The 17,891-nt window shown below is 41.4% G+C and overlaps 1 protein-coding gene across 1 annotated transcript in view; it reads right to left on the bottom strand.

Annotated features, from left to right (window-relative positions):
* FES (FES proto-oncogene, tyrosine kinase) overlaps nucleotides 1–17,891 on the bottom strand; it is a 99,099-nt gene that overhangs the window by 19,674 nt on the left and 61,534 nt on the right. Inside the window, exons 12-14 of the mRNA XM_066592734.1 lie at nucleotides 17,561–17,683; nucleotides 7,907–7,960; nucleotides 5,978–6,096 (exon numbers count right to left, since the gene is read on the bottom strand). Of these exons, the coding sequence (XP_066448831.1) occupies nucleotides 5,978–6,096; nucleotides 7,907–7,960; nucleotides 17,561–17,683 (296 nt within the window). The remainder of the gene's footprint in view (nucleotides 1–5,977; nucleotides 6,097–7,906; nucleotides 7,961–17,560; nucleotides 17,684–17,891) is intronic.

The raw sequence follows: 17,891 nt of genomic DNA, 5'->3' as shown, positions 1-17,891 counted from the left end.
TCTGAGACTCGCAAGGTGGATCCAGAGAGGTGAGTATGGGGTCTTTGGGGGCGCCGTGTCGGACTCCGCCAGCGGAATATCGCAGCGTAGCCGTGGGCAGCAGGCCTAAGGAAAGCAACCAGAAAATGTGTGGAGACAGTTAGGAGGTGAGTGAGGTGACTTACAAGGCCATGCATGCTCCTCTGGGTAATATATGCAAATAAGGAAGATGGAACAATACCTCTGCAGCGCCACCTATTGGATGGTAGCATTCTTTCAAATTAATGTACAACCTTTTAAACAAGTCTTTAAAACAATGATTGGGAATAGGTAAATACGCCAGAAAACCGTACACAAAATGCTGCCATCCAATAGGTGGTGCTGCAGGGGTATTGTTCCATCTTCCTTATTTGCAGAGATACACAATATATGGCAAAATGTATGTGCACACAGGGCCATCACACCTATATAAACCTGTTGGGCACCCTACTCAAATGTACAAACATTGATGGCAGTGGGAGGAATTTAAATTAAAAAAACCCACTCCTCCCCCCACGCTGACTTGCTGCTCCTCTGGACAGTTTTTACTAACATTGACTGTAGCGGTCACTTGACTGTTTACCCATGTGACCGCTTCAGCCAACAGTACGCCTTGAAATGAGACATCATTAGTAATGTCCCATAAACAAGTCAGGGCCTCTACATCAGAAGCCCATGTGACCCGTTTACTCCACATCACCCGGGCCAGAAGGCCTGTAACCTCCAGGGCCACAGCGGGTATAAAATGTATTGTTTAATATTTATTCTTTAATAAAAGCCTCAACTCTTCTGGAAGGGTTTCCATAAGATTTTGGAGAGGGTCTGCGGGAATTTGTTCCCCTTTGGCCAAAAGAGTATTTGTAAGGTTCCACACTGATGCTGGATGAGAAGGTCTGGCTCGCAATCTGCATTCCAGTTTCATGCCAAAGGTGTTCAGTAAATCTGAGGTCAGGACTCTCAAGTTTCTTCATACCAAACTCATCAAACCAATGTCTTTTTGAACCACATTTTGTGAGCACAGTAATGATGGAACTTGAAACAGCGTTCCCCAAACTTCTGCCACAAAGTTTGAAACATGCAGTACGATCAACTAAATTTCTTTGTTAGTTGTAGCCTTAATATATTACCCTTCACTGGACATAAGAGGGATAGCTCACCACTGAAAAAAACATCTAGTATACCATATATAGATTCTATATAGCATATCATCAGATACAGTGATATGTGAAATAATTGGTGAATGGGACAAAAGCCTAAAAAAACCACACCTCTGTACTAAAGTATTTCACACATCGTCTTTCCAGTCTGGGGTATAACTATTGAGGAGGGGGCATGCAGGACACTTAGTTTGGGTGCAGTTATGTGAAGGTTGTGGTTGGGGCAGAACACGCATTTCTCAAGATCCTGGTTGTATTGCTTTAAGTTACAACAAGCCAAACTTCTTATTACTGCTGTTACTTCACCCAGGCAGCAGCAAACTTGTCAGGACAGAAAGACGCAGCGAGTGCAGAGAGGTTCTCTCCTCTGCTTACTTTGGCATGTTGGGATGTGACAGCTTTGTAGGAGACCTTAGTACTAGTATGTGTACGGTGTGTAACTATATGTACAGAGGTGGACAAAAATATGGAAACACTGTATGAAATGCATGCCTTAAAATCGGTCTCCACAGGTCTTCTGGAAATAGGATTTATAATACCTTGTAACTTAAGTAGAAGTAATATGACACAGATGCTGCCGGACAGAAGTGATCATCTGCCCGAGTAACAAGGTTTCATTGGTCAGGGGTTTGAGCCACTCAGCTGCTGTTATCAGCTGCTCACAAAAACCACCCAGAGCAGGGCAAGAGGTGAAGTAAACACAAATTTGGCTGGTAAGCTCACAGCCAAGCAGGGGACAAAAGGACAGCTCAGTGCTAATGATTAAAATCCCATGTATTTTGTACAGTGCTTCCTTATTTTTATCTACCAGGATAGTGGATCCAGGAAATGGCATGCTGTATATTTGTGTGAATGGTGTGTATTGTGCATAAATATATGTGATATGTGTATGTATATTTCTGTTTGTGTGTTGGGTACATGTTTGTAATGTGCATACGTGTGTAATGTGTGCAGGGGTATATGTGTGAAAGCAATGTTAGTGTGTATCATATAGCAGTATTACATTTCTGTGCTATATATGTATGCATTTATAGCGGTAGTATGCATGTATGTATGTATGTAGACATAGAAGGGAGGGGGAAGGGGGGCTGCCACACTGAATCTGTGCCCTGGGTGAAGAAATGCCTATCTAGATCTCTGTTCCAGCCATTTCTGTAGCACTGTAAACAGAATGTGTCATCTAGTTTACACATTACACCCAGCCTGATCACTACCAAGCCAAATTAGCTTATCTGTATGTTTTATATTCAGAGGAAAGCCACACAAGTGGGGAAAAGGGTCACGGCCAGATGCACGGGCATTGAGCAAGTAAACATGCTCTACTTATGAGACTGTAGAAGACAATGGACCGGCTGTGCCTAGAATGCCTAAGGGTGCTATTACATTTATGTTTAATCTGTTTATTTCTTAATTTTCCAAACAAAAATTAACAGTAAAACATTAATAAGCACACAATGCTATACTTATGTCCTTGATTCTCCCCACTGTACATTTGGGCAAAGAAACTGTTCCCGAGACCATCAGATACAGGATGGGGTAGGGGGGCCATTTGCTGGTTCCAGCAGAGTCCATTGGCGGGGCACTTTCTCCTCAGTGTCCCTCAGACTGTTGGTGGTTCTGTGGTCTGGGCTGGCTCTTCTGGGGATTGTGAGCCACCTTACAAGTCCGACTAGGCAACTGTGAAGCAGGTGTTTTTACATTTAAAGATATACTGTTTGCTCGAGCCAACGATGTCAGAGTTCGCTTGTTCTCTCACGCAGCCCGCTTATAAAGGCATATAAATTGTTCGCTCATTCGCTTGCTACATCGTGCTATGTGGTTTACATGCACTGTACCAGGGAATAAGAAGGACTGAACGGTTTGTATTGAAGCTGAACGATGGGCGAAGGAGTCAATGATTTTCATGCTTGCATGAAATGACCAATGAATAATAAGTGAACGAACTATTGCTCATCAATCGATTATTGGCTGTGTTCACAATAAACCTTTATCATTCTAATATGAAGGATCCAGTGATTTTTTTGAACAATTATCGTTCTGTCTAATTGCACCTTTAATCACCTTTACCTGGAGTCATCTGTGAAGAATATGCAGACTACATGACCTCTCATAAAGTTTAAACATAGACCCCCAGTGCTGCAAGAAACAAGCTGACGACTAAGAAATGAGTCACTAAACTGGAAAATCCCTTCAACCCTTTCCAATCCACTGTCTGACGTCTGAAGACATTCTGTACAGCTCCAATGTCGGTAGACGTCCAGCAGGATACTCTTACTGTATATTACTGTCTGCTCTATTGTCGGGGGCCTCTCCAGCATCTCCACTACCGCAGTACTGGCTCTAGCCAGCAGATGGCGCCATTGTATAATGGCAGAAAGTGAAAGCCCCCTAGGAAACCTGAATCCAAAATTGGATTGCAAAGGGTTAATGTGCAGTTTTTTTGTGTAGTTTTGGTTGTGTACGGGCTGTAGCTCTGCTGCCGTCATTCCTCTTACCTTTTATACTCTGGATATAATGCAGTTGAAGATTCTACATTTTGAGGACAAGCACAGCTGTCACGTTGTTTTAACAATTTCCAGAGAGCACGGCTTAGAAGTCCTCCTGCCATGTCTACCCCCGACAAATTACATTATAAATTGTTGCATTAAAATTTGTATGAAAGGAAAAAAACAACCTTAAATTCCCTGGCATGAAAGGACGTTTCACCTAGGCAACTCAATAGTCTGAGTCTAGAATGAAAATTCCATGCCTCAAGTTTCCTATTTCCTAGAACAAGAACAGAATACTTGGATTGAGCCTGTGATCCTCTATCAAGTATGAGATATTATTTAAACATGCGTCCTATTCCATGTGTGAATGTAAATATCAGAGTCCGGAAAAACAGCAACTCGAAGAAGTAGATGAAACCTTATTTCCTATTTATCTATCGAAGCAATGCATTTCTGATACAATGAAAACATATTCCAACATAATGTAAATGCCTAAAAGTTTTACTTGTTTGTGCTCCGGAGCGCCATCCAACTGATAGAACAGGAAGTTGCTAGTGTCAGTCATTTTGGAGCCCAGGAAGTGCTTTGGTTAGCCACTCAACTATAGAGACACTTCCCTACTCTTTCCTCCCTCCCCGTAACTGTTTTGCTAGGCATAGGCACTAACACAAATCTGAAGCTGACTGGATAACGCTGCAACTATTTCCTTACATAGTAATGTACTACCATCAAAATGTTATGTACTTTATGTGTGTGTGTGTGGGGGGGGGTCTTTATAATGCGAGTGCACTGTGTAAGCTGCATGTATGTAGTAAAACAAGTTGACAGCCTCTCAAGAGTAGATTTCCAGACCTTAGGCTAGGGCTCTATGAAAACTTTTGACCACAAAGGGGTTGCACAACCAAAAATCTCTGCGCAGCCCTGCAACCTCGCACTTCCATTGAAGTGAACAGGGTTTGAGCTATCTTTTCACGGCCATGGGTTGCAATAAAACAAACCTCGATGGATTTTCTACAACTTGCACTACAACCTCATTCAATTCAACATAGGAGGAAGAGCTCCTGCAGGGTAGACCACAGAGGTATGGAAAGACACAGCCACATAATATACTATGTAAATCCCCCTTAACGGGTGGCTAATTTTAAACTATCACATGCTGTGAGCGCATGCTATAGTGTCTGAATACAATGTCATTTGCAATGTCCTTGAGAATCTCTTTAAAATGCACTTCCAAAAGTAGCTATATTCTAGTCTGAGTGTCGGGAGGGGTGTCTTCTCTACTTAAGGAAAGCACCCAGAAGATGTGTGGAAACATGTAGGAGGTGAGTGGGTCGTTTTAAAGACTTGTCTAAAAAGTCGTACATTGATTTGAAAGAATGCTGCCATCCAATAGGTGGCGCTGCAGAGGTATTATTCCATTTTCCTAGTCTGAATGTGCACTGCACAGCTATGAGCTCCACAGACTTGCCATTGAGTCAACCCAACTCTCATCCTGGGCAGATTACCTGCCTCTGTTGTTGGGACGCAGATCTGATGTTTTAGCATAAACATCTTTTCAACTACAGCACCCAACAATGACCGAAAAAATCCAACCCGAGGGATCAACTTTTCAACACTTGTAGGCCAGTGTATTAGGTATTGTCATTCACGTCACGAAAAGGTGTCCCCGGTTGACATAATACAGTCTACATTGGCCTTTGTGGCCATCCAAAATCTGTAGTGTATGGCCAGTTTTCAACAGTATACTGCTTCTGGCTTTTCACATGCAGATAAGCAGAAGCTATGTCTACACGATATGAAAATCATATTGCATTAGTTCCTCTCTAAATGATGTAGCATGCTGCCAAGTTTGCTATCTACGTGCCATGTGTTCTTGTTCCGCATTTCTTTTCATCTGGTTAAACAGTAACTTGCCAGACAGGAAGAACAGACATTAGACCACAAATACTGGTGAAGACCTTTGCCGTGTTTGTCTTAGGCCATTTTCCAGTAGCAGCGGTGTTCTTTTGTACAGACCCTAGCCTGACAGCCTGTTCGAGCGGATATGGCACAGGTGAAAAATAAATCAATATTAAAGTGTCCACTGATTGCAATTTGATATACAATCTCAGCACTTAATGACTCTACATGCTGGTACTGTGTCAGATCAATGAGCGGTGCGCGGATGTGTCAGTTAGAGTATAGCAATTGAATGAAATTAATAGATGTGGAGTAAGGAGAAGGAACAACCTGCCTGGAACACTGCTTTCTATCTATACTGGAAAATCTAATTAAATGCTATACAGTCAGAAAGACACAGATCAGTGTCCTTACCTGGCCTCAGACAGAAACTTGTCCTTTAAGTCTGGCGGCAAAGTTTCTCTGCAAGTTTTAACCGCAACTGGTGAGTTGTCAGCACGAAGACGTCCACTAAACACCTCACCGAAATTACCCTGTATGGGAAATAACATTCAGAAATGAAGGATAGTCAAAGCATCTTGTATATGGTCCACCTCGACAGGAGAATATATGGCTTATCTGACATGTGTGTTCCCATAAACACTTGTATTCCGCACGAAATTGAAATTCTGAAGCATATTTTCTTGTGCTGTTCCTCTGTTAGTCCTCCTATAAATGTATCAATTAATTGACATCTGCGTGTTACCATTCTACTTGTCAGAATGCATTCACATGGGCGATTTTCACGCGCCACTTCCGTCCGGTGACGATATGGATAAAACTTGCCCATGAAAATAACACATTGATTTCAATATGTTCATTCACATGAAAGATTTTTCTCTTGTAGCAACTGAAAAAATTGCTGTATGTCTCATTTTTGGGCGATTCCTCACAATTTACATGCAAATGCAATGCAAATTTTAGCACTGAAACTATTATTTTCACACATAAGTACATAGATGCAATGAGTTTTTGTTTTAGCATATATGCATCACGCTCACACCCAGAATTGCAAGTCTAATAGTGTGATATCAGCCCGAGTTTCTCAGCCCAATAGCGTACTTGCCTGTGTGCAGAGGCGTAACCTGAAGCTCCTGGGCCCCAATACAAAACCTGGAACGGGGCCCCCAACTATAATGCTTTATTCATAGTACTGGGCTTCCTATATGGAGAAGAGAGGCCTTATGGGCCCCCCAAGGCTCCTTGGCCCGGGTGCAACCACATCCCCTGCATCCTCTATAGTTATGCCCCTGGCTGTGTGAATGTCCCCTCGGTGGGGAATGTCTACACATTCTGACATTGTCCAATTAGTGCTGACTGTGTCCGACTGTTTGTGGTTACATCCTATTGACAAGGGGAATGGTAACACAAACTTATCATCTTAGTCAAAGATTTCCTGAAGGAATAGCAGAGAGACTGTAGAAGGGAAAGTTCTAAAAGAGATGCCACAGGATGAAAGAATTTACTGTGACAGACATGTCAAAAGAGAGGATAGGCATGCCTTCAAGCGACCCTCCAGCTTCAGGACGAAAATCTGTCCCAGTATACAAGGGGAAATTGGGTCTATTATCTGCATTTGTACTTCTCTGCTGCACCTCTGATCCATCAGTTCTGGGTCCCATTTTTTGCTGTCCAAGATGGCTGTAGCAATTTTTTAACTATCTAATATACACTGTGCACTGCTCTCTGATTGGTCAGAGCTGATCACAAGAGCAGCTCTGGCCAATCAAAGAGCTGGTATAATGTATTGGTAAATCTAACACTAGCAATGCACTGTAGGGTTTAGGTAGTCTGAAGACTGTCGGCCGTCTTGAAGACTAAACATGGAACTGGCGGATCGAAGAGACAGCAGAGAACAAGTGCAGATAACATACCCCCTCCCTGGACTGTTTGTTACCCTGCCCTTGAACCAGCCTTATGTGGCCATTTTTCCTGCTCGCTATTGACTACACACAGACTGTTGTCATGACTGACTTATTGCATTATTGACCATTTACTAAAGTTCGATGACTAAGATGCAGGGTGGGTGCTTTCTGTATATTATTTCCCAAAGACTATTATACATCTTGGCACCGGCGCCTAGATGTGCTTTTCAGATAATTAATTCCACAGTGAACTCCGTAATAAGGTTTACACTTGATAAACTTTTTGATATAACCCATTTAATTGAATTCTGTTGTTTTAATTAAGCTTTTGTTTATTCCTTTTTGTTTGCTTTCTCCGCTGTAGCATTATTATCAGCTGCCACTGATATGATGTATTTTAATGAGTCGGAATCAAATTAAAAAGCTTAGTGTTACGCACCCGTCCAATCCTTTCTCCTAAGATAACTTCTTCATGCTCCAGCACCCATTTATCCTGTTTTGGAAGAAAATAAGAGCAAATATTATTATATTGTAACTGCAGCTGAGGAGACATTGTAGCCACACATCTCTACATCTTATTATCTTATTCTGGTCTTCTTTCTGCCTGTTTTTAATTCCCCGGCGTTCTACAGCAACTGTAAATTATAATTTCAATTTCACATTGCAACATTTTATATTTTCAGGAGATAGAAAACAAAGCTATTAGAAGTAAAAGACATTTTATCACTGAGTCTTAATGATTATACTCAGCAACCAATGGATCGTGACTGATCATAATAGATGATTATGTAACATTTCCTTTGGTTGGCTAAAGTAAACTAAGAAATAATGGACTGGGGAGAATGAATTACATATAAAAAGTAAATCTCCTGAAATCTAGGTCGTTATCGCATTCTCCGGTATATGACCCATTTTTCAGCTATCGAGAGATACTCTATAGCGTTATTTGCCTTCATGGTTGCCTGGCTTATCCTGTGCATAGAGAAATATTTTATACGGAGTATGGGAGTAATGCCAACAGTCCACCACTCACTCATATCTCCACACCACTAATCCCCAGGTAAGTAGCTGGAATGAGCTCATCATTTTGCGCCACTTGTCAAATCACGTTTTAGCGGTGCTTTTACATACAGTTGGACTCTCAGTTAAATCCATAGGGTGATCTTATAGTGATATTTCCATGGGATATATTAAGGCATACTCCTAATATATGACATACATTTAAATAAGTGAGACCTTAAGATCAGTAAACAGTCTGCATTATAGTTTATAAAAGTTTGAAAAGTTTGAATTCTAATTCCTCTTTAGTTTTCATCATCATAGATACATGTTATTTATTTATGTTACCTGGTTTGTGCTAACATATTCCGCATTGCTGTACCAAGACAGTCATCGTACATATCAGTCTCATTCCCCAATGGACTTTACCAGTAAAATTTTGGGAGTTTGGGGGAAAAAACAGAGCAACTGTAACCTGCGCTCCGATTGACCCCAACACTACTGTACACCTTTATTATTATTATTGTTTTTATGAGCACATTGTTCCCCAGATGTGTGGCTGTATTCCCATACAACTCGGGGGCATTTGCCTGCATTAGGGACCTTCTGGAGCTGAAATTAGTGAACCCAATGTTTACTTCCATTGACTTTAATGGGAATTTGGATCACACCCAACCAGATTATTCCCATAATTGCTCATCATTGCCTGTAGGAAACCCATGGAGAGTTTTTATGATCTCCACAAGAAGGCACATGCAATCGGAGATGCGGTCCTTGGTTAAATTAATCCTTTGCAATCCACTGTCTGATGTCTAAAGACATTATGATTTAAGGCTGTAGAGCTCCAATGTTGTAAGACGTCCGTCGGGGTTCTGTTACTGTATATTGCCAGCCTCTCTGCTGTCGGAGCCTATCCAATGTGTCACCTCATGCAGTACTGGCTTTAGCCAGCATATAGCGCCGTTGTATAGCAGCAGAAAAAGAGTAGGCCCCCTAGGAAAACCAGGATACAAATTGGATGGGAAAGGGTTAAACACAGGAGCTCAGTACTGCAAGGCAAGAGTTCTAACTTCTGAACCACCATGTTGCCCATAGATAACATCCTTGGGGGGTTTTATAGAGGGAACCAATCTATTCCAAGAATAAATCTGTAAACCACTTTGATAATAGTTTGACATTTCTGCAACTGTGAATTGGCATTTCTTCAGATGCCAATCAATGGTATTCATCCTTTTTCTAACACATGATGGGATGTTGCTCCCTAGGTACATGTGAAGCCTGGTAGTCAGTGACAATGCAGATTAAAAAGGAAGGTAAGGAGCTTTCCATTTTAGATTCTAATCCCTCGCTCATTGTCTAAGCAGTGTCTAATAGCTGTAGTATGTAATGACTATAAATACATAAAAAATACATTTCTGCATTGTATTCCTATATGTCAGCTCTATTATAGTGGATTAGTGATTAGTATTACAATACAATTCTCAGGAATTTCATGAGAACAATGTAAAATGTATGCAAATGTATATTAAAATGTGCATATTTTGCTTTTAAAACTCTACATTTGAATTGCTACTTCTCAAGAAAGCAATTTCCTTTACACTACCAAGGGCATGGAAGAGTTCAGAAAGTTGAATTATTAATGTAATGCATATAAAAATCTAATAACAAGTAATAGCAATAATGGATCTGAAAAGTCTAATTGAATTCATGAATATAATGATAGCATATGTCTTACTATCATATGAGGAGAGATGAGTAACTGCACTAAAAACATTCCACAAGCGTTCATTTTTTTGTGTATTTGCAGTTTATAGCCCCAGATGGTGCAAGGCCGGTTTCACATCTGTGTAGGAACCTCTGGTCGGAAGTTTCATCACAGATCCGACTCAAAATACCGGAAGAAAAGGCATTGCATGCAGTGTTTTTTTTCGGTCCAGAAGCGGGGCAGATGGGCAGAAAGCAGATGAACCCCATTACAGTCAATGGGATCCCTTCCAGCTCTGTTTGGCTCCGACCAGAGACTGAGCCATTTAGCTACTGGCTTTCCCCTTTCCGGCTCTCTGAATGGAGCAGGAAAGTGGAATTCTGAGTGCAGATGTGAAACCACCTTAAGATAAAGGAGTCAGCAATGTTTAGTGCAGATAACTCATCTCTTCCCAGGGAGTTAATTTATTACTGCCCTAGCCCTCTTCACTACCCTAGACCGTTAGGGATGAAACCATGACTCGCTTCACTTCCCTAGATCACAACAGATGTTACCATTAATCCTTTTACAAAAGAATTTTTGCCCTTTTACACGAGTGAACAGTCATCTAAACGAGTACACGAGCGCATTTTTGCATTTACACTGCACGATTATAGCTCATATTCGTTTGTTTGAATGAATTTTGAGCAGCAATCGTTAAGTGTAAATTGCCCACTACACAACATCAATAGAGTTGAGCGAACGTACTCTGTCGAGCTTGATGCTCGTTCGAATATTAGCGTACTCGATGGTGCTCGTTACTCGAGCGAGCATCAAGCTGTGTTCGACCCCGCCTCAGTTTTTGGCTCCTCCCCGCTGTGATGTGCCTGTTTTGGCCCCTCCCCGCGCAGCGCGCATTAATGGCAAATTTTTTGTCTGGCAGGTGAGAGAGAGCGCGAGAGAGGAAGAGAGAGAAAGAGAAAAAGAGAGAAAAAAAGAGGAAAAGAGAGAGAAAAAGAAAGAGAAAGAGAGGGGGAAAAAAAAAGCTCGGCACCCGGCGTCGCACATACAAAAATGCTCGAGTCTCCCATTGTAGTCAATGGGTTCGTTACTCGAGTGGAGCTCTCGAATTTTACGAAAAGCTCCACTCGAATAACGCGGACCCGAGCATTTGGGTGCTCGCTCATCTCTAAACATTAACCATCATTATAGTTCAACTATTGTTAGCAGATTTGGCACTTTGGCTTCCTGTTTAAACCAAGCAAAATATACAGTACAATGTACTTAAGGACCAGTCACAAAATGTTACCATAATATTTATAAAAGTGCCATTTGGCTAACTAGTATATAACTGAGGGAAGACATAAAATTGCAATTTCTAAAACAATTGCTCAATAAATTCAAGGCATCAATTCAAAATATACGAAAACAGGCTCAATTGCTGTTGGGAAGAAAATAGGCCCAAGAATAAGAAAGAAAAGCGTTGCACAGAATTTTCAAGAAGAATCAGTAAGCATTTTTTTTGCTGCAATGGCTTCTACAAGATGAAAGAAAAAAAACATTTATTTAAAGAAACGTCTGGCATAGCTAGGGAGCACTAAAACTGTATGCCATGGTAGTGGAATTCCATAATATAGAGTGACGCATTGAGGTTTGATCTCTACGTTGGGGATGAGTCCAAACAAGTGATCCAGAGTTCTGAAGAAGCGTTTTGTCCAGACTGCCTGACACAGATGGTGAAATTTCCAGCTTTTGTAATGGTATGGGGATGCATGTCAGCTAATAGGCATTGGGAGTCTCTATTTCATAGTGAAAAATATCAATTCTTCTATGCACCAAAAAATTTTGGCTGAACATTTCCCCCCCCTATTCAGAAACTTCAAACTAATGATGGAGAATTCATTTTCCAAAAAGGTGGAGTGTTCTATCATACAGCTAAGTCAACTAAAGCCTGGCTGGCTCAAAATATGATCCCTATACTTCCCTGACCTGCAACAACTGTGATTTGTTGCCGATTGAATTCTTATGGGGAAAGATGAAGGGGGGAGCTGTGTAAAATCCATGCTGCACCAAGGGTAGATTGAAGGTGAAGATTCAGTAAATCTGGGATTCAACCACCCCTGAGGAGACCAAGCAATAGTAAACTCATAGTAACACAGTATTTTAGGCTGAAAAAACAATTTGTGCATCCAGTTCAGCCTATTCCCCCCTCTCCCCTCACACACATACTCTGTTGATCCAGTGGAAGGCAAAAAAACGAAGGAGGTAGAAGCCAATTTTCTCCTTTTTAGGTTGCATGCACACGGGTTGATTTGCATTGTGGAATCCGTTGCCGGCGTCCGCCTCTAGATTCCACACCAAATACTGCACATAGTATGCTATGGAAAAGTGATTCTTCATGCACACGAACAGAAACCAATTGTGGTTTCTGCTCGCAGATGACAAATCGCAGCATGCTCCATTTTTGCGAGGATTCCGCGTAGACAGCTACCATTAAAGTCATTGGAAGCCGTCCGATCAGCCACCCTTCCACAATTGACATAGCGGAAAGGTTGCGGATTCCACATTATCGCCAGGCATGTGCCATCTGCACTACAGATGAAGAAAAAGAAAGTCATGTATTCGCGAATACCGCTGCTGCCAGGGCCGGATTCCACTACAAGATCCTGCATGCAGAATCTGACTCGTCCGTGTACATTTGGCCTTAGGAAAAAAAATCCTTCCCAACTCTAATCTGGCAATCAGAATAATCCCTGGATCACCAACCCTTCTGAAGTAATTAGTGTCTATAACATGTAATGTTTTAAAGCTCAAGAAAGCCGTCCATGTCCCTCTTAAAATCAGTTATTGAGTTTGCCATAATCACATCCTCAGGCAGAGAGTTCCATTGTCTCACTGCTCTTACAGTAAAGAACCCCCTTCTAAGTTGGTGTAGAAACCCTTCTTTCCTCTAGATGTAGAGGATGTCTCCTTGTTATGGTCACAGTCCTGGGTATAAATAGATGTCAAATAGAAGAAGTTATTCTGCATAAAGGGGAAATTAAAAATGACTGTTTTCCTGAGAGATAGAATCAAAAATAATTCTTAGAGTCATTATCTATTTCAAATATGAAATGATGTAAGTTGCAGATACTGTATGCTGGTTGAAGGGACCCATATGTGGGTTTTGCACATGGAGTCACAGTTGTCTAGGTTTGCCCCTGGGCAAATCAGCTTATGCCATATAGGTGTTTTCACCTTCCCCTGGATCAACAAGGGTAAACGAATACATTATAACAATATACAAGAAAGGTAGAAAGAAGTTTGACGTTGCTTTGCTTGAGTCAATGAGTCTATAGGAATCTTAGATTTCTTTAAATCATGTTCAATAATTAACATTTCTAGTACCCTCCACGTGGATACTAATCTTATAAGATTCATTTTTGTGACTGAACATAAAAAAACCATTGTAAGACATTAATCAGAAGCGTACTAAATCCAGTACAATAAGGTTAATCTGTCTCACCCACATTTAAAATATAGCCCACATTTAATCACATCGGCATGTCTTTAAATCATTTTTACATTTCCCCTTGCTACCAATAAATTTTTGTGACATATCCAGCCTGCTGATGTGAAACACAGTTGTAAGAAGAAAGTGATCTCACCCATATTAAAGTACAATGAGACATTTCCGCGCTGTATGGCCATTTGTTAAAAGCTCTAGCAGCTGTCAGTAAAATGGAACAAGTGAATCTAACATATCAAGTCTATGAGAAATAAGAAGTAAAGTGGCTTCCCTGATTCTCTGCTTTAATAGGTCCACTGGAAAATTGAGCAGCAGCTAGAAAATAACTTGGGGTAAAGATATCTTAAATATCTGATAGGAAAAACAGCTGTTATTATGGAAGTAGTGAAATACAATGGATCTCATGAACGTCTGAGTAAATTTAAAGGGGCTGCAGGAGAAAATCAAATGTAAATTAAAAAAACGATAGGGAAATTGCTCATTTTGTCTGAGTTTGGAGGACTTTCTAAGGAAGTTACTCTTTGTGACGGATGTCGCAGCCAGTCTGCGAAACAGGTATACCTTGCTTGTGTCAAATTGGTTATAAAAAGACAGCTGCTGCTCTGGAAATCATAACAAGTCACACTCAGCTTGGTGTAATCAGAATGATCTTCAATTTATTTAATCATACAGCAAATCTTTTAAATTTTAAATCATTGGGTGTGCCCATCTACTTAGCCAATCAAGTTTGCATCGTTTTTACAAATACAGGCTAAGGCTGCATTCACACGAACGTATATTGGCTCGGTTTTCACGCCGAGCTGATATACGTCGTCCTCATCTGCAGGGGGGGGGGGGGGGGAGAATGGAAGAGCCAGGAGCAGGAACTGAGCTCCCGCCCCCTCTCTGCCTCCTTTCTGCCCCTCTGCACTATTTGCAATAGGGAGAGGTGGGAAGGGGCGGGGCTAATTCTCAGAACTTAGCCCCGTCCCCGTCCCGCCTCCTTTCATTGCAAATAGTGCAGAGGGGCGGAAAGAAGGCAGAGAGGGGGCGGGAGCTCAGTTCCTGCTCCTGGCTCTTCCATCCTCCCCCCCCCCCCCTGCAGATGTGGACGACGTATATCGGCTCGGCGTGAAAACCGAGCCGCTATACGTTCGTGTGAATCCAGCCTTATAGAACATTAGTTCTGCTTTATCATCTTATTTTTGCTACTCGAGCACACTATGTGACGTCACTTATTTATTATCAAGGGTGTTTCGACTTACTGTGTCATCTAGATAAACGTCTAAAGCAGCTATGCTAAAAAACACAATAAAAATATCTGTCTGTAACTTTCTTAAAGCCACACATAAAATTTTGATCATATAAAGAAATATAAAGATGGAGTCGGCCTTGTTACACAATTTTATATTCTCTAACGTTCCCCCACTTTGCAACTGCTTCTGCTTTGTCTTATTATCCCATGCAGGCTTCCTAGTCTCCTCCCAAAACTATCCCTGTTCTACAGGGGCAGGTTGCCTTACCCAACACTGGGAGAAGGGTGTGAATGCCCCCCGGGTACTTTTACAGGAATTCCTACCTTTCCGCCATACATGTTAGTACGCCGTAGGGTACTACCTATGGCAACTGCACTATCCCTAGTTAGAAAAAGGAGCATGCGTGTGGCGTTAGGAGACCAGCAGAAACAGAACACAATATTTAGGCTATGCTTATATGTGTTGAAATTTCCCGCAGTGGAAAATCCATTGCAGTTTGTGCCAATCTGCATCAAAATCTACATATATGAAAGGAGTATAAATCCTACCTCCTCTTAGGTTAATGTATTTGTTCAGTAACGCTTCCATAATCCTGGTTGATATATGGTATTTGTAACGTTTTATGTATCTTTATAAAGAGAGGGCACTCGGACGGCAGGGGAAGCGGAAAACAGGGCAGGTGCCATGTTCCATTTAGAGATGGTGGAGAGAGCAGAAGGCTGGTGTCCACCAGAGAGTCTCCCTTACTCCTATGAGACAGTTTCTCTGACGGCAGATTTGTCTGCACATCTAGGCAGGAGACAAATAAGATTTTTGATGTGCCAGGAAGTGAAACAGACACCGCTGTACTGCTCTCCTATGTCTGCCCCTCTCTATTATCTCAGGTACTGCATCTCTGAATGGACCAAAATGATGAAGGAGACTTTGCAGTTGCTACTCTACAGACTGACTTTCTGAAGGGTCTTAGTATTATCTTAAAAAGACACTACTTCGTTTGTTAGCATTTTGTTGATTATTCTATTCAAGATTAGTTTATCCCCAGTGACTGGAACCAGTGAAGATGATAAATAAAGCATTGCATTTTTGCCTTATAAATATGTGGAAGAATCCAAAGACAGATAAAGGGCTGGCCATGCAGGCCAGAGGATTTCCTTAATGGGCCATGACTCAGCTGTGGACCCCAACAGGTCCATGGCTTGCCCCCATAGCCTACCCACCAGAAGTAGACCTAACTCCTGGGAACTTGCCATAAATTGATATGTTGCGGATTTAAAATAGTCACCATAGGTCAATTCATGCTATGGTTTTTTTGCAGTGTGTGGATGATCTTTCATGTAATCTCACCCACTATGCCTGTATTGTAAAATGCTGAAGATTTTCCGCAGCTAATTTCACTACAGAAAATCTGCAGCAACGTTTCAACATACCCTAATAGGCACATCCACTTTATTATACTGTATATAGTGGCTAGTGTCCGTGTTGCTGGTGGAGCTACAAAGCCTTCTAGATTTAGCTGTTTTATGCTGCTCACAAAAAAAAAAAAAAAAAAACAGCAAATAGAAGGTCAGTAAGAACTGCACACACTCAGGCACATGCCAATGAATAAATGCCTAGTGCATCGGCAAGGCAAGAGAGAGGCAATCACCCAATGATTCTGACCTCAATTTATTTTCTTTAATAGGTGACATCATCAGCACACATCAATGTTAGTTGATACCAGCATTTTTACCCTGTTGGTCCAAAATGATTAAAAAGGGCTGTAATATGGAAAATACTACAAATTTATGTGTTATCAATTTTAAAAAAAATGACTTTTTTCATGTTCTACTCGTGTACAGGTTTTCTAAAGTGTCAATATGCCTACAGTAGCAGAAGAGATATCCACTAAAACAGAGCAGCTCCCTCTCTGGATGATACCAACATTTAATACCATGTTTCCCTGCAGTAGTTGCTGTAGTAAACATGGCTAAAACTAATACCAAAACTGAAACTCATAACTGATCGCCAATGGCTTCCAAAGCCAGACTGACAGTAGACCACTGATTCCCAAGGTAGCTTAATTTAACAAAAGAGTGGTCTTATTAAGGCAACTTCGTTAAGGTGCCAGCAGACACTAGTTAAGCACTGAAAAATATGTAACAATTTCAAATATAAGCAAAATATTTCTTATCACTTCATATTTCTTAATAAATGATCATCTGATATCTTTATTTACATACTACTTTACCCAACTAGAGTATTCTGAATGAGGTGTGGCCCATAGAGATGAGCGAGCATACTCGGTAAGGCAATATACTCGAGAGAGAGCATGGCCTTTTTTGAGTACCTGCTTGCTCGTCCCTGAAGATTCGGGAGGGGGGGGTGGCGGGGTCGGGGTGGCGCGGGGCAGCGAGGGGGAGCAGGGAGGAGAGTGAGAGAGATCCCTCTCTCCCTCCTGATCCCCTCTGCATCCCCCCGCTCACCCCCATGCCCTCCCCCCCTCGTCTTCAGGGACGAGCCAGCAGATACTCGAAAAAGGTGATGCTCTCTTGAGTATATCGCCTTACCGAGTATGTTCACACATCTCTAGTGGCCCATATTTACAGCTTTTTAATTTACAGCATGTAATATTTCCATTTGTAGATATACATGGGCAGATATGCTTTTAAATAATAATTTTCACATTACCTTTACAATGGGTCTACTTAAAATAACACCACTCTTCTTGGTCACCATTTGTTTAGTCTTGAGAAAATTGTCAACCAGCAATGGGATAGTAGGAAATGCTTCTCCTTCTAGTCTGTAGAGATTCTTTTAAGTACACATTAAAAAGAAGAAAGAAAAAAAACAATACTTAATTTAATATTAAGATGTAATGCCACCTGTATAAAACTAATATACAGAATATGGCCGCCTGCACATGGGTGGATTTGCATTGTGGAATCCGAGGCGGGCGTCCGCCTCCGGGTTCCTCAGCAAATACTGTCTATAGCATGCTATGGAAAAGGGAGTTGAATTT

Source organism: Eleutherodactylus coqui, chromosome 2 (genome assembly GCF_035609145.1).
Source record: "Eleutherodactylus coqui strain aEleCoq1 chromosome 2, aEleCoq1.hap1, whole genome shotgun sequence".
NCBI lineage: Eukaryota > Metazoa > Chordata > Amphibia > Anura > Eleutherodactylidae > Eleutherodactylus > Eleutherodactylus coqui.
This window is presented reverse-complemented; position numbering and strand designations above follow the sequence as displayed.